Source organism: Tasmannia lanceolata, unplaced genomic scaffold (assembly GCF_043159265.1).
Source record: "Tasmannia lanceolata isolate RefF3 unplaced genomic scaffold, GAP_Taslan_0.1 ptg000037l, whole genome shotgun sequence".
Taxonomy (NCBI): Eukaryota; Viridiplantae; Streptophyta; class Magnoliopsida; order Canellales; family Winteraceae; genus Tasmannia; species Tasmannia lanceolata.
This window is the reverse complement of record NW_027518714.1, coordinates 11105383-11127784: the sequence shown is the minus strand read 5'-3', so window position 1 is coordinate 11127784 and position 22402 is coordinate 11105383. Positions and strand designations below refer to the sequence as shown.

Genomic DNA, 22402 nt, shown 5'->3' with positions numbered 1-22402 from the left:
ATGTTTAAAGAAACAAAGCTTAACGTTCCTTCCCAACCAACGTAAAAGAGTAGTACAATAATCTTTTACTCTATCTGTTTGGACCTAGGATGAATATAATCAAAGCAAATTTGGCTTATATTTAGAGAAAATGAGAGTAAAATAAAACTTACTCCCCTTCCATACTCGAGAGAGAAAACGACTAGAATGATCATCGTTGGTATCTTCTCCTAGGAATCAGTCTGTGTTACATGTACATTATTATGAACACAAGTGTCGCATGTCACATAATCATGAAGCCAAGTTGATGGACCAATGACCAGGATTGGATCACATAAAAGTAGCACAAACGAGGCCCAGAGAGTGTCTATTATTGAGAGGGCGAGACTAACAACTACCTTTTTTAACATTTTCCAACATTACAATATCCGGCATAAACTCGTTCCTTGTTTATGCCGTTTGAAATCGGTTGAATGCGTAAAAAAGAGGCTGAATGCGGTTTGCAGAGCTTTACATGTATAGAGAGTATAGATTTCTATTTGTGGTACCACAAATGAACGGTTTGGATGGAGCCGCCCGTACAGTACTTATGGAAACATACCGGACTCAACGGCCACCCACCCTATAAAATCTCCTCTCCATAATCCATATAATCCCCCAGCCAGGTGACAAACACTTCCCATTTCCAACGATTCAAGAAGAAAAATCAAAGAAGAAGAAGAAAAAAAATGCAGTACAAAAACCTAGGGCGATCTGGTCTGAAAGTGAGCCAACTTTCGTACGGAGCGTGGGTGAGTTTTGGCAATCAACTGGATGTAAAAGAGGCAAAATCCCTCCTCCAATGCTGCCGTGACCACGGTGTAAATTTCTTCGACAATGCTGAGGTTTATGCCAATGGGCGGGCCGAAGAGATCATGGGCCAATCGATCCGAGAACTCGGATGGAAACGGTCCGATCTCGTTATCTCCACCAAAATCTTCTGGGGCGGATCCGGACCCAACGACAAGGGTCTTTCCCGTAAACACATAATCGAGGGCACAAAGGCCTCTCTCAAAAGGCTCGATATGGATTATGTTGATATTATTTATTGTCATCGTCCTGATATTGCCACTCCTATTGAGGAGACTGTAAGAGCTATGAATTATGTGATTGATCAGGGTTGGGCTTTTTATTGGGGAACTAGTGAGTGGACCGCTCAGCAGATTACTGAGGCTTGGGGGTTTGCCAATAGGCTAGATCTTGTGGGGCCTATTGTAGAACAGCCTGAGTATAATCTCCTCTCTCGACATAAGGTTTGTTTTTGTCACACTATGTCAATTGTGAATTTAATTCATTTTTGATCTGTTCTGAGTGTTTGTTGTTGCTTCTGTTTTTTTCTCTTTTAATGGACACTGACAACATAGTAATGGCTCTGATGAAAAATTGTTGTTATTTATTTATTTGGATTTTTATTATTATGTATGTTTTAATGACAATTTGTCTTGTATTTTCTGAGATCTTGCGCCTGGATCGATTTATCTTCTTAATCTCTTTTTATTAGTAAAGTAGTTGTTTAAATCTCTGATTGCACGGGGATTTTCTTGTAGGAAGGCAAATTCTTGATTGATATCTTATTTTTATCCTGCGTGTTGGTTCGATTAGTTTAGAAGGTAGAATGGGCATTCTCTGTGACAATTGTTTTTAAAAAAAAAAGCTTAGGTTCATGTAGATTGCAACTTCATTGATTGTGCTGTGATGTTGATGTGATAAGTGGAGATGTTGGATATGGGATTGCATATCAAAGTCTCTCCCTGTTCTTGTTTGATGGAAACTCGATGAGTTACTCCCATAGTTCATAGGGGACTATGTTATGTACATTTCTTATGATGTATGTTGGGTGGATTATGATTTAGTTTTTATTTAGTTATTGCTGTAATTTTTATTTAGTTATGGTTTATGGGTTTTAGGGTAGTGGGTGTTGGTTGTTGCTTATGTGTCTTTTAAGTGGGAAAATGGGTAGTTCATGTGTTACTACCTTTGTGTTTGTATTTAATTAGTTATATTTCAATGAAATGGAGGAAGAAGAAATTTACAGCACAAAGGAGACTTTGTTCTAGGAGAGTGATGGTTCCTCTCGAATCGAGCCATTAGGAGGTCTGGTTGCCTTGAATCAACCTCTCTCCCTCTTTTCTCTATTTTTATTTTGTTTATTTGCGTTACGGCCGATTAGGCACGTAAAAGACTAGGGGTAAGGTGATCCTTTATTTCCTCTTTTTCAATGTCTAACTTATTCCTAATTGGAGGTAGGCTCTCTTCTTAATTAAAGGCTACAAAGTTGGAAGTTCTATTTTGTGCCTATACCTCTAATTCATAGAGGCCTTATTATTATTATTTTTGGCAATGAGTCTGGAGCATTCAATGATCCCTAGTCTGTGATTTAAGACTGTCTTTGGTTTAAGGGTGACGCTCACTTTGGGGATTGATGGAGAGGATGATGTAGTGCAACCTCATCTTGAAGTTAAAGATGAAGTGGATCAGCATATGCGGAGCATCCAAAGGTTGTTAAAACTTATGCAAAGAGAGCCAAGATGGGGATGGCTCATGACTTGGAGTGCTAATGCATAAAAAGCTGTTGTCGGTTGCTTTGAAACTTAGAGACTATGCTGTACCATGATGGCCATCAGTAAATATTCAAAGAGCTCAATCGTTCTAATCGATAACTACTGCTTGGGATGAGTTGAAAAGATGATGGAGGGTAATTCCTACCCTTCAATTATTGATAAACACTGTACAAAAGACTCCATCAACTTACTGAAGGTACGAGGATGGTTGCTCAATACACGAAGGAGTACTTCTATGAGTTGCTTGTTAGAAATCAGTTAGGAGACACCCAACAGCAGCTGATCGCTAGATACTTAGGCGGGTTGAAACCATTCATCCATGCTGCCACTAAAGTAAAGGCTCTATCAAAGAAATCCAAAAGAGTGATATTTATGTCTTCTCCATTTTCGGGCAGCAATATAACATCTTTCTCTCCGACCTCAAATGTGAGCCAACAGGTTTCGAATCAAGGTAATATTCAGTCCTCTAAACCTTACACTAATACTTCCATGGTTCAACAAGCGACTTTATCCAAAACACTCCCTAATAGAGTTAATGTGATGTGTTTTCGATGTAAACAAGGGACGCTTTTCATTCGAATGTCCTCAAGGTCGACAAGAACTCCTAATACAAGAAGAAACGCGAGAAGACATGGGAAAACATGACTATGGGGATTTTTTTTTAATAAAGGCAACAGAAGTATTGCAATAGAGGCTAATATTCTCTATAAAGACTTTTATGGCCCTTGCCTAGTGAGTAAGAGACTTTTCCTTTTCTGTACAACTAATGTGGAAGGATATTGGTTAAAATATAATATATACTCTACCATGTGTTCTAGTTGAGGACATAGAGCCATACTCATCATTGATTCAGTTAGTTGAGAGAATATGATTTTCAAGGAGTGGTGAATAAGCTCAACTTGAAGACGGAAGCACAATTTCAATCATACAAGTTAGTGTGGTCGAATTACTCTAGTATAGTCAGAGTCTCTTAACGGTTCATGGTTTCAATTTTTATAGGAAACAATTGCAAAGATAGATTGTGGTGTGATAATATATTTATAATATGTATGGATACATGTCACATTTTGACAATTTGACAATTTGATAGGGGTGCTATACAATACGTTAGAAAGAATGCCAACACTTTTTACATTAATTGTGAGAGGTTCACCTTGATGCCTTCCAAAGGTGATTCAACTTTTGAAAAGGGAAAGAGTACAATATGCCTTTTTAAACATGAGTTTGAAAATGAGCTGATAGAAGATGTCATGGTTATTCATGAACTAGTGAGAGCTAATATTGAGGCAGTTATGCAAAGTACAAGGAGAATGTCGATTGTCATACTTGAGAGCTTACTTTTAAAGTTGGTGACGAAATATGGGTGTATCTTTCGAAAGAAAGGTATCTTAGCGGTGAGTATCATAAACTCAAGCTTAATAAGATTGGTCCTTGTGATGTTTTGAAGAAGATTAATGACAAAAAAGAAAAAAAAGAAAAAGAAAAAGAAGTTACCTTTGGATTTGCATGTTAGTGACAACTTCAACATCAAACATCTTTCTCCTTACTATGGGTAGCATGAAAGCGAGAACTCGAGTGCGAGTTCTTTTTAAGAAGAGGGTGACTGATGTAATTCAACCTCATGTTGAGATTGAAAATGAAATGGATCAATATGTCTGCATCCAAAGGTTGTTAAAACCTATGGAAGGTGGGCCAAGATGGGGGGTTGTTTGTGAGCTACAATTGGTTAGGAAAATGGCCTTTTATAGGCATCCCTTACAAGTAAAATGATCTAAGTATTGATAAAAGACAAAAAGGACATGAAAGATATCAAAATGACTAAGCTAGCCCTACATCATTAACACTAACGAAAACACAAAGCCTGTGCGAATGAGCAAGTCGGGAGCTGATGTAAAGTGTCCAGTTGATGCTCCTGCATCACATCCTTCAATCAAACTTTGATGATAGCTCCATTAACATTCATATCGTGTGCTGTTAAGGGATTTGGCGGGGTGGAGTTGGCTGATTATGGACCTAATGGGAGGCCGAGAAAAGTGTTTAGTTTGGTGAGGAAAAGAGGTAAGGGAGTTTAAAGAGAAAAAATATTTGGGGAGGATACAATTAGGTAACGGAGTATGGAGATGGGATTGATGTGAGAAGAGAGTGGGTAGTGACTGGGTTGGTTGGGATACGGCAATGTAATGGGCCTATGTGAAAAGAGGGTTGGCTGGCCTAAGATGATCAATCACTAGATGAAAGTGGAGGGTTTTCTAATGGGGGTAAGAAGGTGTCTGGTGTTGTTGAGTTGAGTAGGATCTAAACTGACAAAAAATAGAGGCGATGATAGAAGACGGTTTTGTTTGCAAGATAGAAAAAAAAAAATTGCAGAGACTGCACTTTGGGTTGAAATTTTGAATCCCCTTCTAGATCATAGCATCTGGGCTATTGAAGGTTGAATGCAACCATGGTTTGAAATTTCGGTTTCGGCATATATTTCGGACCTAGCCGAAACCGAAATTTCGGGATTTCTCCGAAATTTCGGTCGAAATTGGGTAAAGCCGCTTGAAATGTCGGTTTTTTGGGCCGAAATTTCGGCTGAAATTTTGTAAAGGAATAAAAAATCAATATTTTATCCAAAATTTCGCCGACATTACTGAAATTTTGGTCGAAATTTTGTATGTTTCGGCCATTTTGGTGTCGGTGTTGACCGAAATCTGAAATTTTGGATTTCGGTCGAAATTTCAAACCATGAATGCAACAACAGCTACTGTTTTGTTACAGGTCTTCAGTGCATGTAACAAGAGAATAAGAAGGGGAAGAGTGGAAACCGAAAACTGGTTTCGGTTGCAATCTTCAATCCAAAGATAAAAGAAAATATCAAATTCCATGATAACCAAGATTAATTTTCTGTCCAACAGCAGCTGCCCCTTTTCTTCATTTTCATTCATGTATTTATACGAGAATTCTCCCATTAAGGTGATTGCAAATTGGAAAAAAAAAAGACGGAATAAGCAAGAGTTCGTCCTCCATTTGCTTCTCCATAGAAATATTAATCAAGGAGAAAGTAACTTTCTAAACTGACTAAATAAAAGAAAGGAACTTATTAAATTCTCCATTAAAAAAAGGAACTTATTAAATTCTCCAAGCAAAGAAAGGAAATTGCTAAACTAATAAAACTCAACAAAGAAACTTCCTAAACTTCCTTCTTGCTATTCTTGAAATGCCAAAAATGTATTAATGAAACTTTTGTTGGCAACTCTTGGTAAGTTATAAATAGAAATAGCTAAGTTGGGTGTTGGCTGCTTGATTATTGAAATTCCTAGATGGCATAACTTGTGAAATAAGAAATTACTACCTTTGAAATCTTGGACTTAGAAAGTGTTTCTAAATCTTGAATGGTTAAACTAGGAAAGTTGCCCATGAGTGATTTTCAAAACTGTTAAGAACACCATGATGTCATCTTGTGGTGTAGTGTAATGATGTCATGCATGTGTCTTTGATTTTCTCTCTCCTCTTCGTTTGGTGGGATCGAATTGAGCCATCAATCTTAGATGCACTCGGATCTCATGAGAACCTTTAGATGATCCACCTTTTGATGATATCTTTTGGCTATTCATAGCCACAAATATTCGCCTCGGGTAATTACTAGGAAGTGTATATCTCAGTAGATTTTAATTATTATTATTTTTTGGTATTTTCGGGTTGATTATTATTTTTTGATAGGTCAGCTGAGATTCAACCTCTGACTTCAAGGCTGAAAACCAAAGCCTTAACCAATTATTTTTGTTACTTTCGGGTTTATATTGGGAAAAAGGAATATTTTAAAATATATGACAGTGTATAATTTAAGAAAAAAAAATTGATAAAAATGAAAGGGAGATGATTTTTTTTCACTCCTCTGTAGGATTATGCGCCCCCCTTTTAACATGAATTGTGGGCAGACTTTTACGCTTTCTGACGTCAAAGGAGGGGGCACATAATCTGAGCGCCGGGGGGGGCGGGGGGGGAGCAAATGAAAATATTGCAACATTTTCTAAAATATCTGGATTATTTCGGGATGTCGTTTTATCATTATGTCACGATATAATCATGATATTTTGAAAAAAGTCGAAGATATTTGTGACTGTGGCTAGTTCGTTGGCCCAATTGTTGATCTTAACCATCCAATCTTCGATCATAGTGATCTTGCCCGCCCGATCATTAATCTGAGCAATCTGATCGGGTGCTTCTGCATATGGACCACATTGGATTTTGCAATATCTGCAAAGCAGATCTTTTTCAGGCCGATGGAAATAAGAGGATTCAGTGGGGTCCTAAATTTTTTGGAATTCTGCTTGCCCTGTACTGAAGGTGACTACCTTAATATTTTTAGGTGGTCTTTTTGCGGGGGATTAACTTGGTGAAGAGTTAGTGTATTAGAATAGGTCCATAACTTCTACGGCTTCCAGTGTGTTTCCTTCAACACGCTCATAGAGAGGGAAACAAGATGGTTGGTTGTTTTCCTTGGATGACATGTGTATAACAATAGATGATTCCAACCCTATAATGTATATTTTTTTGAGCTGGTGCCTTTGCATTTTCTCAACATACAATTCCTTTGATCAGTATCGTCCTTTGAAGTTTTTAAATGATCAGTTTAATGTTCCTAGTGTTGAGGATAAAAAGAATTCCTCTAGTGTTGAGGATACTTATATGATGAGCTTTTCTGGACATTTTTTTTTCACATGTATGTTCCTTCTATGATCATTGATTATGTCAATTGTTAAAAATGTTACCAGGAAAAATCTTATTAAAGAAGATCGTATCTATGTTTCGTAATTTGGATTATGCTGTCTTCTTCTAAACTCTAATGCAGGTTTCTTTGACGTTCAGTGGGTTGCCTATATGGCTGTACCTTTGACATGTTCTTCCCCTAATCACTAGATTGTCTTAAAATGGTTTTTTTTCTCTCTTGATGCAAGGTTTGAATGCACATATTTTCTTAGGATGTGCAAAATTATGTTTTAAAGCTTTTTGTGAATTGGTGTAGGTTGAAGTTGAGTTCCTACCTCTTTACAGCAGCTATGGTATAGGTCTTACAACGTGGAGTCCACTCGCATCAGGGGTGCTGACTGGAAAATACACCAAAGGCAACATTCCTCCTGATAGTCGGTTTGCCCTAGAAAATTACAAGGTAAACATCTTTTTTCTCAAGACTTATCTTACATTGTATTATTTGTTTTATTTCTAGCTATTCCAGGTTGTGGAATTTCCTTGTATTAATGTTTTCGTACACCATCCTATGCTATTCCTTAACCTGTTTGGTTCTAGAGTGTCCCAATAGAAGTTGAAGTATACTCTGTACTTCCATTCCTGTATTGGCAGATAGCTGCCCTGCACTTAACTAACATCAAACTAGCCGTGTTAGTTTCCCAGAAACCATTGTTTGGTTGGTCTCTATAGTGAGTTCACTTTTATTCCCCAGGGAAATTGCTCAATCATAATGTGACTCAAAATGATTTCTGTTGGACTCTTTACTAGTTACATTAAATAGCTGTGGAAATCTAGGACCGGCTAGTTATCTACTTAGGTTAGATTTAGTTGTAGATTGGAGTCTGGACTTTAGGAGGAATTCTTTGACTGGGAAATCGATCAAGTTGCATCCCTCTTATCCAAAATCATATCCACTTATATCAAGAGGGCGGGAAGGGATAAGAGAATCTGGAGATGGACTCCGGAAGGTTCATTCATTCTCAGATCTTTTTTCAACCAGTTTGACCCTCTTTACCTCCTCTCCTCTGTATAGAAAATTTGGTGCACCTCTTTCTCCTCCTTGTGTCATCGCTTTCTGCTGGATCGTCTTCCTCAAAAGGATTCTGACAGTGAATCATCTTCGCAGATTATTATCAACCATTGTGCTTTATGCCATGTCGACACCGAGACAGTTGCCCATCTGTTGGTTCAATGTCAGTTCACTCACGAGATCTGATGCTACATTTTCGATTTGTTTGCAGTCTGTTGGGTTCTCCCTAGGCACATATTACGAACCTAGTTGAGCCGTGGGCATATGCCAGTGGCCTTCAAGAGGCAAGATCCTATGTAACCGTTTCTTTGTTTCCATCCTATGGAAAGAAAAAAATTTAAAGGTGCCTCGAAGGGCGCTCGCTTGTTACAGAGGTTAATTTTTCGAAGGTAATCCAGTGGGCATTGATCCTTCTGACCTTCAAAGGCACCTACCTTTTTGTCTTCATTCTATTGGTCTTGGGAGGCAATCTGGCTGAGTAGATTCTCCAAGGAGGGACCACATCCTAGATGGCAGCTCCCTTCTCCAGGGAAGCTGAAGCTGAGCTTCGATGGCTCTAAGTCTTGGGGATCTCGACCCAGTAGGTTTAGGGCATCCTTATATCAAAGCAATACGGTTTGCTCTTTTTCAGGTCCAATCGGGATGAAAGACGTTGTGGACCCCGATCCGAGAGAGGCGGGGGGACGTGCCCCCAGACGATCTCTCAGGATCATCCACGTGAAGGAGAGCTCCACCAAGGAACTCTCGAAAGAGTGCCTCTCACAGCATGAGCGGCGATGTAAAGTGAGATACTTCTCGATTCGGGGACTAGCCCGGATTCGAGACGCACCTTAAACAAAGAAAGAGTCGTCATCCAAGGAAGTAGGCCCTGGATCCCATGCTGTGATCTGTCGCAACAGATAACCAGAGATACAAAAGGTCCGTGCCTGATGACGAATGGGGAAGGGGTTAGGCGCCCCCAATTTGCCCAAGTGCAAGCACCTAGTCTCTTATGCCATTTATTATTAACTTTGAAGAGTTTTGGGCGAAAATCATGCGAAATGGGAACGAATATCCCCGAGATAGCGTCTAGCTAATCATGCATGTCGGAGATGAATAAGATGCACACAAAAAAAAGAAATGAAAGACATGCCACCTAAGAATAGCTAGGTTATGAGTGTCATGCCTAATTGGTGTCTATGTTCTGGTGGACAAACACATGCATGCTACAGCTAAAGGTATAGGATCTGTACATGAAAGTAAGAAAACACAGCAAAACATACAATATGACAAACCCTAGACTCTAATGCGATAGTTGACTCGAACCAGGATGACCATCCATCCTGGCTGCACTACGTATCCCGGCCTCGGTAAGAATCAGAGTCAACGTAGTTCGGCGACCTATGCTAAACTACAATGCCTAACCTTCTAGGACCGCTATCCTAGACTTGATCAACTAGACTTGACCAGTTTTTAAAGCTTCTTGCGCCATTACTTAAGTTCAAGTGAATGGTAATTTTTAAGACTCCCTATATGCCCTAACTAATGCAAGTGGACCCTACACCCTATGTGTGACTAGGCTGTGTGTCCTAAGGAAAACCATGGGCTCTCTAAGCGCGTCTTAGTCTAGCCATCGGCTCGACTAAGTGTCTAACCGACCACGACTCGAGGCCTCTTAACTCTGAGGACACTCACACGACAAGACTCAGCATATCAACACAAACATGACAGACTCCTAACTCTAAGACACCCCAAACGCCTAGGACAGACTTCTAACTCTATGGGAAGATCTTTTGAAAATTGTTGGTAAGGTTATTTTGAAGAATTTTTGTAGTTTTGGATAAGTTTGAAAGGTTTCGAAGCTTATAGAAGTTTTTTTGATGTTGTGAAGTTGTGAAAGTTGTGACTGAACTCAGGATGCCAGCTGCACGCCTGAGCTGCCTACATACCCCTCAGCTAGGGATTAAGCCATCCGTAGTTCGGACCAGATTTTCCTAGCTACTCCTAATGACTCGAGATTTTTTAGATTTTTGGTTTTTTCAGATGTTTTTAATGTTTTTGACTTAAGAGGATAGAATCCTATCATCATAAGGGTAGGATAGACTCCAGATATCCCGCAAAGGTTGGACAACATCCTATACTCTGCAGGGGAAATGAACAGAATCACAACTCTGCAAGGGTTGGACAGCATCTTATACCTGGCAGGAGTGGATAAAATCACATGACTTGATGAGGGGATGGACATAATCCTAACCCCTATGATGATAGGACAGACTCCTGAAAGACTAAAGGACTGACTCCTATGCTGAAGACTGACTCTGAAAAATGGAAGGACAGAATCCTAAACTTTAGGAAGGGATAGGACATAATCCGAAACTCTACAAGGGTAGGACAGACTCCCAAACCCTAGGATGGTAGGACAGACTCTTAGACTCTCTATGACTGACTCTAAAGAGGAAGAAATCCCTTAACCTGCGAAGACTTTAAGGCAGGAAGGGAAGGGGTTGGCTCAGGATACGTTCCGTCATAGCCTGAACCTGGTAAAGGCGCTTCCAAAATCGATGGAATCTTAAAACACACGAAGGGTTCTATGGAACGGTGAAGAGAATAAACCTGATAAAGGGAGGAACTCTAAACACTATAGAAAATGATAACCTTGAAAAGAAAGGGTCACCTAGCCCCGTATGTAACGACGATCCACAAAAGGGAAAGGACATGACAGACCAAAGGTTTTATAATTATGAAATCTTGGTCAAGTTAAGGGTACTGCCTATGGAATCCAAAAGAAAGCTCTTTAAGAGAACAAATTTTATGATAGATGAGTCAAGCCACCTAAAACTTTGGACAAAATCCTTTAAAACATTCTAGGAAGTATCACTCGCTCTCTACCTGACATATTACGCTTGCATAACAGATCTCATGCACACAACATCAGATTCTCCTGTCATTCTTTTTTATTCACCTCTTCTCTGCTTTTCCTTTTTTATATAACACATCCAACTTAGGCAGTCAAAGTTTGCAACGTATTTAAAGAAATCCACACAAAGAAACTGCGATAAAGAAACCAAATCATTCCAAAATCGAGACAATGAACTCATATTTTTCAAGAGAAACAATGAAGACTGATGAGTAACCTCCAAAGAAGATAATCAATAGATACATGGAAACACCAATTTTGAGAAAACTACAGGTACTTTGAAAATATTCAAAGGAAATGAGATCAAGCAATTCACACGATCAAACCCTCGTCATGGGGTCTCCTGTGAAATCAGATGATACTCGTGCCCACGACATGGAGCAGAGTAATCATCTGATTTCCTACATCAGTTAAACATATACAACTCCACCATCCATTCGTCACAGAAAATTCGATCGCCACCTTGCACTCGAGGATCGAATTAAAATCCAAAGCCCATGAATCAATTCTATAATCAGAAAGCTAGGCAAATAACCATATGAATTTCAGCAAGATAAGAGGGGTTAGAGATGTTACCCAGGTGAAGAGCAAATGGTGGAGATGGGGTGTCAACGGAATGGGGGAGATGGGGCCTCGGTGGATGAAACGGGGTTGATCGGAGAGCGCCCGGAAAGTGGAGCTCGAGCTCCCCTTTCTGATTTTTTTCTATATAAAAACAAATGAGAAACCCCTCATCTGCTCACAGAAATGGGGCTCCTCCTCTCTCTCTCTCTGTTTTTTCTAATAAAAAGAGAAGTCCCAAATCTGAGATGTAACAGAGATGGAGGCTCGGATTTGTGCCCAGATTGAGGAAAAATGGATTAGAAGTGGAAACGACAGAGAGGGGAGAGATGATCGAGCAGTGGTGGCTGTTAATGGTGGAGGTGGTCGGGAATGGTAGTGACGATGGCCGATGGAGATGAGGGAGGAGATGCAGAGGTCGTGGTCGGAGAGGATGGCCGTTGGGGGTTGGTGGAGCCGGCTGCTGATGGAAGAGGGTTTGGTCTTGAAAAATGGGTTTTGGGGTGGGTTACGAAATGGGTTTTGGGTGGAGATGGGTAGAGATGATAACAGTGGTGCTACTGGATGGTGATGGTGGCCGTGGATGGTGGCTGGTGGAGGCAAAGGGGGAGGCACGGCCGGAGCTTCCTCTTCTTTTTTTTTTTTTCTTTTCTCTCCTCTGCTCTCTCGATCTTTCTTTTTTTTGAAATGGTGGTAGTGGCTTGATTAATTGAGGTTGTGGATGGGGGTTTGGAGAAGATGAAGAGGTGTGGATGGGAAGAGGCTTGCCGGAGAAGATGGAGGAGGAGGCGAAATGGTGACCGAAATGGAGGTGGTTACGGTGGTGTTAGAATGGGTTTGGCCGGCCGGATTTGCAGAGGTGGCTGGTCAAAATAGAAAGGGTTTTGATGTGGGATTGGGTGAAGATGGGTTTGAGATAATGGGGTTTAGGGAGATGAAGTGGGAGAGGTATGAGGGTGGCTGGGAAGTGGCCGGAGTTGGTCGGAGATGGGTGGAGGAGAAAATCTGCAGAGGTGGCGGTGGCTTAGGGAAGAAGGTGGCTTGCCGGTGGGAAGGTGGGTTTTGAAATGGGTTTTGGGTGGAGATGGGTAGAGATGCTGGATGGTTGATGAAAGGTTTAATGGAGGTTTGGGGGTTGGAGAAGAAGAAGGTGGTGTGGATGTGGGTTTTCGAAAATGGGTTTGGGTAGAATGGGTGCCGGATTCCGGCGGGGTGCCCGGAGAAGACGAAGGCTTGGGTGTGGGTTTTCAAGGTATTGAGAAGAGGGGAAGAAGAAGAAAGTGGGGGTGGGAAGAGGCTAGCCGGAGGCAGGAGAAATGGCCGGAGATGGTAGGTGGCTGGTCTCCTCTCTCTCCCTCTGTTTTTCTCTTTTTTTTTTCTTTTCCAAAGATGAGGCTTCTCCTCTGTTTTTTTTTTCTTTTTTTCTCTTTTGCAAAGATCGAGCCCCCTTCTTCGAGAAACCCTAGCTCGATATATAGAGGGAAATGGTAAATTTTTCCTCCCCCCCCCCGTCTTCCATGGACAGCCGCCACCTAGTGTATTTGTGATGAATTTTTTAACCTAGGGGGGGGGGGGGGGGGCAAGTAGAAAACAGGGTGAGGATTCTCCTCTCTCTAAATGATCCTCACCCCTTGATCTGATCCAAGGGTCACTAAGGATTGCTTACACCTTAAGGAATATTAGAATTCCAAAATCACCCTTCTAAATGTGGCAAATCACCATTTTACCAAACAAAATATCTTGCCTTTTATAAAAAAAGGAGGGCGATATCTACACAACCAAGCTTTGATAATTCACCCTATCACAACCCAACTTTGATTATTGCACACACTTCGCCTGTCTTATTCTACACTTCTCGCCCGATTGCCATGAAATTTTGCAGGAGTATCCTTGAGAATGCTAACAACCTCCTAGGGAATTTGTACCCAGGAACACGCACAATAAGATGCTCAAACCTCAAGCCTTCTTCTCATTTTGGGCCCAGTCCTTCAGGAATTCTCGGGACATGTTGGGACCCGGAATTTGAGAATTTTATTCGATCTTTGAAGTTCTTATTCGATTTTGGGGATTTTAGGGTCCGGTCAAAATGGGGTGTCTACAGATGTGTTCGAGGCTGAGGTTTGGACAATGCCATGGGGTCAGGTTGCTTTACTCATCACATCTGGATTAGATCATTATTGAGGGGAGCGTACTTTTTTTTTTTGAGGATTAATATTGGGGGGGGGGGGGGGGAGGCTGACTGGCTTACTAGTGCGATGGCTGAGGGGCGTGGCTGCCTGCCGGTGGAGACTCACTGATGCCATTGAGGAGATCCAAGATAGTCTGGAGGGTTATAGTACTGTGATATCTCATGAGTGGGGGTCGGCCAACTCAGAGGCAGATGCTCTAGCTCGATCTAGGGAGTCGATTATCTTGATAGATTACCCCGTTGAGGTGGTGCAACCCTAACTGAAGCGAGGATCAGATTTGTAGTGCTTACCCTCCTCTTCTTTTTTGTTTTTGTACTAGTGCTTCCGAGAGAGCTTCTAGTTGTATTCTCCGTTCTCCTCATTCCTTTCTTTTAACTTGTTGTTGACCTCCTCGGTCATTGGGCTTTGCTTGACAATTTCCCAGTATTTTTTTCTGAACAGTAACAATTTCCCAGTATCCAAAAAATAAAAATAAAAATCTGGGATCAGCTGGTGTAGTTGGATAGTTAGAAATGAACTAGGGGAAGTTGTAAAAAAGCCATTCTCAAGAGCTATTTAGTGCTTCTATATGGCTTACGTATATTGAAGGAAGAGCAATCCGAAAAATAGCGGATGGATGGACATCTGCTGAACGTCTTCTCGTGAGACTAAGAGGTTATCCCTGAACCATGGAGATCCGCAAACTTTATCATTGAACTGCTTCATATTTGCAGGACTATATCTCCATTCTTCTTTCATGTACATAGGAGTTTTAATGAGATGCTTGATAGTTTAGCGAGGTCTGCAGAATAGACTGTTTCTTGAAATTGGATGAGTGCTGGCATTATGGCGGGACTATTTTATGCTTGTTCCATCTTTTTATTTTCGAATGGCAGAAGGTTGTTTGTCCCTTCGTATGTTGTACACTTTTTTGTGTTATTAATAAAACTTTATGTGTTAGGTTATAAAAAAAATTAAAACTTTATGTGTTCTTGCTCAAGAAAAAAAGAATCAAACACGGATTGGCTGCAGGAGGTATATACAGGAGGGGAAAATAGCATGAAGAAGAACAAACTCAGCTCAGCAATTTGAGCCACTAGAAAGGAAACCTGAATAAAAAATCTATAGGCTGGCTTTCCCATGGAGTAACACACATAGATTTAAGTGTTTGTCCTTTAAAAAAGTAGAAATTCCTTCCTTTAGTACAGTTACCTATTCATTTTGAAAAAAAGAGAGAGTTACCTATTGCATATATTTCTATACCTACTTCGTTCTACAATTCTAATTTCTAACTACTATTGCTTAAAAAGCAAAATTAATCTGGTTGTTGGACTGCACGTCGATTTGTAATAAAATCAACTAGAAGCTTTTCAAAATACCAAATATGCCCCCCTATTTCAACCCAATAAGTCTGCAACTCAGTTTGGAATAAAATCTACTGGAAGCTTCTCAAAATACCAAATATGTCTCCCTAATTCAAAGTTCAAACCTCGACCATGACTATAATTTGGCAACTTAAAATTTTTAGATATCCCACTTTTTTAGTTGATGTAGTCTACCGCTGGAACTATTCCAATTCTTTTCCACCTTGGGTCCTATGAGTTCTAGAGACTTGAGCGTTTTCAGAAACCCGATCAGAACTCAAAAAATTTCCAGAAAACTCTCCACAAAACTCCTACCTTTTCAACTGTTCTCAATCATGGTGGGCCACCTGCTGATGTCATCATGGTGCCATCATGATGACATGCAGACATCATCATGTTCCCCATTTTCCATTTCCTTATATTTTATTCGTTTGAGCAATAAATTCTTATGATTCACGAGGCTTTTGGAGACTCAATGTTGGCATCAATACATTTATAGCAGCTTGCCAACTGAAAATAAATGAAATTACCTATGTAGGAAAAAGAAGAAAAGAATATATATGTATGATTGTAGGAAGAAGCAATGAAATATGAATAGCTCAAATTAAAATAAATCACTGATGGAGCATAAAGAATAGTAAAATGTTTGAATGAATTAAAAGATTTCAGGTTATCTAACTATTTATATTTTTTCCTAGAAATTAGATGCCCTTAAGGGCCTATTTAGGTGAAAAGCCATCTCTTATCAAATGGTTTTATTATTATTTTTGAAAAAGTAAATTGTTTTAATAAATCAAAGCAATACAAACGGGATCGCCTTGTTATCCCCACAAGGACATGCATAGGCAAAAACATCTGCCATTAGCATAAAAAATGGCACCCCAAAGCTTGCCTTGCGAATATCACTATTTTATTTGAAAGATAACAAATTTTATTCCATTAATAAAGAGGGGTACATAGAGGGGAGAAGTTGTCCCCAGAACTAGGATTACATCCAGGACTTAATTCCCCCCATTGGGTAGAATCACACGAGCTGTTAGTAACTCAACGCCTTCCTTTGCAAGCTGATCCGCGATAACATTCGCCGAGCGCCTTTTGTGATTGATTAGGGGATGCATAATACGGATTAAATAGCGGATCCTGATTACTCCGCCAATGCCGGCCCGCCCCGGGTTACCGAAGGAACTGCCATCAAAGTTAAGTTTGAACCAGCCGTCTGGTGGAGGTATCCAATTAGGCATTATCTAAAGGCGAGACTTTTTTTCGCCAATCACAATATTCCAATAGCATAGTGCTTCCCCCACCGAGTAAGGTAGTCCTTTCTTGAATCGATTTCACGCAATAATCGACATTTTAACCTCCAAAAGGATATGATGCCAAGTTCTACACTTGTTTTGAAATATATGACAATTTCGCTCTAGCCATATATGCCATATTATCGCATAGGGAATGGCAGTCCACATTGATTCCCCAAGGCATCCTGTAAAAACTCCACTCCAATGTAATATGATTTCCGATATGCTACTCTGCATTACCCAGTGCATCCCAAAGGATTTAAAATTCGCCATCCAAATCCGGAAAGTGAAGGGGCAGACAGCTAGCAAGTGGTCCAACGATTCCTCGGCATTCCTGCACAGGACACACCAATTAGCTAAATGAAACCCATGTTTTTGCAGATGTTCTCATGTGTTAATACATCTGTGGACCACGGTCCATGTGAAATCCGTGACCCTCGGTGGTGCGATATTTTTCCAAACTTTTGCTCGCCGGGAGGCCGAGCCATACCCGCCCGATATTTTTCGGAAAAAAGGTCTCGCAGAAAATTCTCCTCGAGGATCCGGTTTCCAGACCCATTCATCTTCTGTGTTTGGTGATAGGTAGCATTCATATAATTCCTTAAGCAATGAGGTGAATGTGGGAATTCCATCATCCTTATGATTGCGACGAAGCCTGATATCCCACACCTAATTTCTGAGTCCAGAACCCCGGGAAAGATAATCCGATATTCGAGCTTCCGGGTTTACTGCAATCCGATATAGAGTTGGGTAGGCTTCCTTAAGTGAACTTTCCCCCAGCCATAAGTCCACCCAAAATCTGACCATATCCCCCTTTCCAGCTTTAAATCTCAGATTGGGAGAGAGTAATAACCGTGCACTTGTGACCGATTTCAAGACACCAGATCCTTTACCCCTTGCCGGGGATCCACTCTCCCATTCGCCCCAACCGCACCCATATTTGTCGCGTATTAGCTGGTGCCAGAGAGCATTTTTCTCAACCCCGAACCGCCATAACCACTTTCCCAATAGCGACACGTTCTGAAGCCGAATCCTCCCAATACCCAACCCACCCCCCCCCTTTCGAGCTTTACATCCTTTTTCCAATTTAGTAGATGGCTACTTCTTTTTCCATGCTCCCTAACTTCCCATAAGAAATCCCGCTGTAGTTTCTCGATTCTTTTGGCCACCTTCGCTGGGATTTTGAACATGGACATATAATAGACACGCTATTTGCCAAGGCTGCTTTGATGAGCGTGATTCTTACACAGAAGGATACATAATGTCTTTTCCATGTGGCTAATTTCCGTTCCACACGTTCGACAACCGTATCCCCCTGCGCAGCTTTCGGGACTCCAAAACCGAGTGGCAATTTAGAGAAGAAACTTTGCTGCATTCATTATAATTTAATTTATTCCACCTCCAGTTGGGGGCAGCCCAGATGTCCAGTTGGGGGCAGCCCACGTTCGACAACCTGATGCAAACATAATCCTTACTAATCTCAAACAAATCATAGTATCCTAAAGAGGGATATTGTCAAAGAAATGAGTTTTTGAAGCCCTTTTTGCCACGCCCACAATGATTTTATTGATAACCGTCCCGAGGCAGTTGAGCTTAAGCTTGCCTTCAAATATTTGGTCGTTACTTTCAGCCAAGTCCTCTAAGCCATGGATGGGAAAAGAATCTTCTAGATGCACAGGTCTTTTATTAGTAAACTTTTGACTTCATCATTTTCTGAGATCGACCAAATTGGAAACTTTTGTAGGAATGCTTGGACACAAAAAAAAACTTAGCGGAAGACTTCAAGATTTCTGAAGACTTAACATAGATAAAGAAAATTTGCCCTGTATTTTCTCTATCAAAACCAGAGAAGGTGCAGTTTTTCTGGTCAATAATCTTTCTCTTTGCCAGCTGATCCCCTGTAAGAATCTTACCAGTCATTGCACACCCCCAAAAACAATTTCTCTGGGAGAAGCTGGATTGCTCCTTATGTTTGCAAAAATTTCTTTCCTGTCCCTCCATGAATAGAGCGTGGAAAGTTTTGACCGGAATTAGGCTTCCAAATGATATCATCCTTAGTGGCATGTCTTTTTGAAAGATTAAAAGGGACCTCAGTAACCTCTTCAGAAGCGCCGAAGGACGGTCCCTCACGGAGAATCAAAGTGATAGTCCACATTCTGCCCTCAAAATAAATCTAGTCAGCCACCATAGCTCTTGGGTTCACCGCTCTCCTGAATAAATTAGGACATGTTTCTGCAAGGATTGCATCATCACACACCATCTGTCGAGCTAGAAGAAAGTATCCTTCCAATTACCGATACGATATATGATGTTATCTTTAACCTTTTTGAACTCCTTTGTCCATGCTTTCACATATGGGACCCCGACTGACCCCATTCCCCTAGTCTCATCTCCATCCTAGGACCTTGATATTTCACTTTTATTACATCTAACCCAGAGGTCCTTATCATTGTTGAAAAGTCCCCACCACCACTTGGCAGAAGAGCACAATTATACCCTCTAATGTTCAGCACTCCAATGCCTCCTGCACCTTAGGACAACAGTCTTGTTTCCATCGATTAAGTGAACTTTCTTAATGAGATATGTTTCAATCCATAATAAGTTCTTCGATCCATTCAATGTGATCTGAACTTGAGGTGGAATTCTAAAGATTGGTAGAGAGACAATGGGAATGTTGGCTAGGGAGGCTTTTAATAATGTAATTCTTTTAGGGAGAGTGATGCTTCCCATGCCAACTTTCCAATTTAAACTCAATCCTTTCTACCATTGGATCCTAGCCATGGTAAGGGCACTATCTTTTAAAAGAAAACCAATGTACTTAATAGGCGATCAGAGGTCTTGAACCAAAGAATCCCGCCAATGAAAAAGCTAGATCTTCCTCCATATTGATTCCACTAACCTAGGATTTATCAGTATTAATCCTCCACCCCATTGTCTCTTCAATGAAAGTAATTAGGATATAAATCTTAACAGCCTGGTCTTTAGAAGCCGAAAATTGAATTAGAGTATTATCAATATATTGGAGGTGAGAGATAACAAGTTCCCTGGGATAGCCCAGACACGATACCCCTCTCATTAGCTTTCGATAGAATGTAGCCCATAGATTCCACTGAATTAGTGAAGAGAAAGGGAGACAATAAATCTTCCTGTCGCAACCCCCTTTTAGGGGAGAAATGGTTCTGCTAGCTTCATCAATAACAAAAACCTCTCTTTAAATGGATTATATCTATAGTACTTGCATTATGTTGATTTTAGATAGATGTTAACATGATATTAATCAATGGTAGGTCTAATAAAATATGCAGTTATATTTTGCTTTTGTTTTTGCTATGGTTCTTCTTATCTATTTCTATTGTTGTTCCAATTTCTTAACTTCCTAAAAATTATTTTCTCTTTCCTGAAACGGGTGGAACAATGAATGTTCCATTCCAGTAAGAAAAACATTACGCCCATCCCAGCAGAATTGCCAACTAAGATATTCGCCATGCAAAGTCACTAGCACAAGGTCATAGATGTGTACAAAGTTGCATCGGAAAATTTAGATACCAGACTCTTGTTATGAAATGTAGCCTGTTGGCGTTCTGCAGGATTTTGCACTGATATTTCTGATCAGTTTAAGTTCTGCATGCTTTTGTTTCATTAATTTAGCCCTTCATGGAATTTTGGGTTGATCAAATTGACTCCAGGAAACGACAGGGACTTAAAGTATTGGATTGTGTTGTACACATCTATTATCTCAAACATGGATGGCTGGGTTTCTTATGTTTCTGGATTCTTTCGGCATCTATCTTACATCTCTCACTACATTTTGCTGCCATGTAGAATCTTGCAAGCAGATCACTGGTTGATGACGTGCTGAGAAAAGTAAATGGACTCAAACCCATTGCAGATGAGCTGGATGTGCCTTTATCTCAACTTGCAATTGCATGGTGTGCTTCAAATCCCAATGTCTCATCAGTTATTACTGGTGCTACAAAGGAGAACCAGGTAAATGTTCCTAATTGGTGGCCTGAAGTGTAATGTTGGATCACTGGCTTTGTGATGCCATGGGCATGGAATCAAATCATTGTGCATCTGTTTTTTTTTTTTTTTGGGTCTCCATTTATTTCTTTATTGCCAGAAAAGAAAGATGCTCGCTACCTTATATATTCTACTTGGAGTTATGTCATCATGCTGGCTGGTTGTATGATAGCTGCTGTCTTGATACAAAATAGTAATGTGGCAGAACTTGGGTCTTCTTCTCATTTCGTATGCCCATGATTATTTCCATAGCGTCATAACCCTCGACTCGGCTCTGCCTTTGTCATGCCTTTTTTCCTCCTGGGCTTACCTCAGGCGCAATCTAGGTTTAGGGGCTTAATGTGTCTGTCTGTGTCTTCCTAATAAGTTACAATCTTGTTGTCCACCGGCAGAAGCATTGTGCTGCTACTTTGACTTACTAGATCATTTGCATTGCGGACTGCAGATAGTCACAGCATTTGTTCGTCTTCTGTTGTATGACTAGTTTGTTAATGATTGCAAATTGGGGCAGATTTGTCCTTTTCCTTTAAATAACTTATGGTGAGTTAATGGGTGCCGTAGTGTTTTTAGCTTTATCATTGGTGCATGCTAATATATTGTATAATATGGTATTTCAGTAAAATCCCAAGTACATGTAAACTCAGTATATTTTTTTCTGTTATTACTTCTTTTCTTTGGATTGGAGTATGGGCGCCAATAGAGTGGACCAAAAGATAGCTTTGGCCCCAAAACACAATTAACCCAATCCAGATTGGCCCAATTACGATGTATATTTTGGGTTGAATAAGGCTACGGACCTTGTCTGTTGACACTCGTTGATGACTGATTCGGTATCATATAAGATTTTAGAGGTCGAAAATTTTTGCTCAAGAATTTCTTGCTTACATTTGAAATTTTGAACTTAGTAACTTAGTTGACAGTTATGGGAAATCAAGAATTTCTGGCTTTTACATTATTGACAGGAGTATCATGGAAAATCCTCGTACCTTGATTTCGATCATTAGCTGTGTGTCGTGTTTTTGGTTCGAGATTTGGCTTAATTTGAGCTCCTCTGAGCTTGTTTCTTGCTTCACCCTTAAGTATGAGATGTAGATCCTACTAGGCCAGAGCTTAGTTGGTTTCTCTATATAGGTGTTTTGCTGAACTGATAGAAGTTAAACCTGTAATGCAGATTCAAGAGAATATGAAGGCTATTGATGTCATTCCATTGTTGACACCTGAAGTGCTTGAAAAGATAGAAGCAGTTGTTCAAAGCAAGCCTAAGCGTGGCGATTCCTACAGGTAAGTTGGTGCACCGAATTATGGTCTTTCTCGTGTTTTGCTTGCATGTGATTGCCAATTATCGAAAAATCAGACAATAAAATTAGAAAGTTGCAGTTGCCGCCAATTGTGTTGGATGGGAATCATGGATTATTTCTGTTTCAAAGTTTATGATCTTTTTTTTTAAAACTTTTTTTGGGCCAATCTTGGATATCCATTACAAACCAGTTATTGGATTCATGTTTTGGGATTTGGTTGTTGATGATTGATGTGGTGATTAAAGATCCATGTCCAACTTATTATGTGTTATGGGTTGTATGCTTATGACCTAGATGTGCTTACAGTTCCAGATTATGATGATCATGTTTACTGTTATTGAGAAAGTATGTTATTGAGAATGATACCATGCTATGTACCTAATTTGACACCAGTGAGACACCATGGTTAGGCCCACCAACATTTTGGCCCTGTTCATTTTAACCTATGACAACCGATTGT

The 22402-nt window shown here is 40.3% G+C and overlaps 1 protein-coding gene across 1 annotated transcript; it reads left to right on the top strand.

The window, feature by feature from the left end:
• Positions 1–593: 593 nt before the first annotated feature.
• On the top strand, positions 594–22287 carry LOC143862247 (putative voltage-gated potassium channel subunit beta). Its single transcript, XM_077373255.1, has 4 exons — positions 594–1271; positions 7588–7731; positions 20447–20611; positions 21816–22287. The coding sequence occupies exons 1-4, from the start codon at positions 708–710 to the stop codon at positions 21927–21929; spliced, it is 987 nt and encodes a 328-aa protein (XP_077229370.1). The 5' UTR covers positions 594–707; the 3' UTR covers positions 21930–22287.
• Positions 22288–22402: the final 115 nt, after the last annotated feature.

Bases quoted from the DNA above. Each gene is read 5' to 3' on its own strand.
- LOC143862247 (XM_077373255.1), top strand. From the start codon at position 708: ATGCAGTACAAAAACCTAGGGCGATCTGGTCTGAAAGTGAGCCAACTT. The intron at 1,272-7,587 runs GTTTGTTTTTGT...GAATTGGTGTAG, and splicing joins ATCTCCTCTCTCGACATAAG to GTTGAAGTTGAGTTCCTACC. The intron at 20,612-21,815 runs GTAAATGTTCCT...CCTGTAATGCAG, and splicing joins GTGCTACAAAGGAGAACCAG to ATTCAAGAGAATATGAAGGC.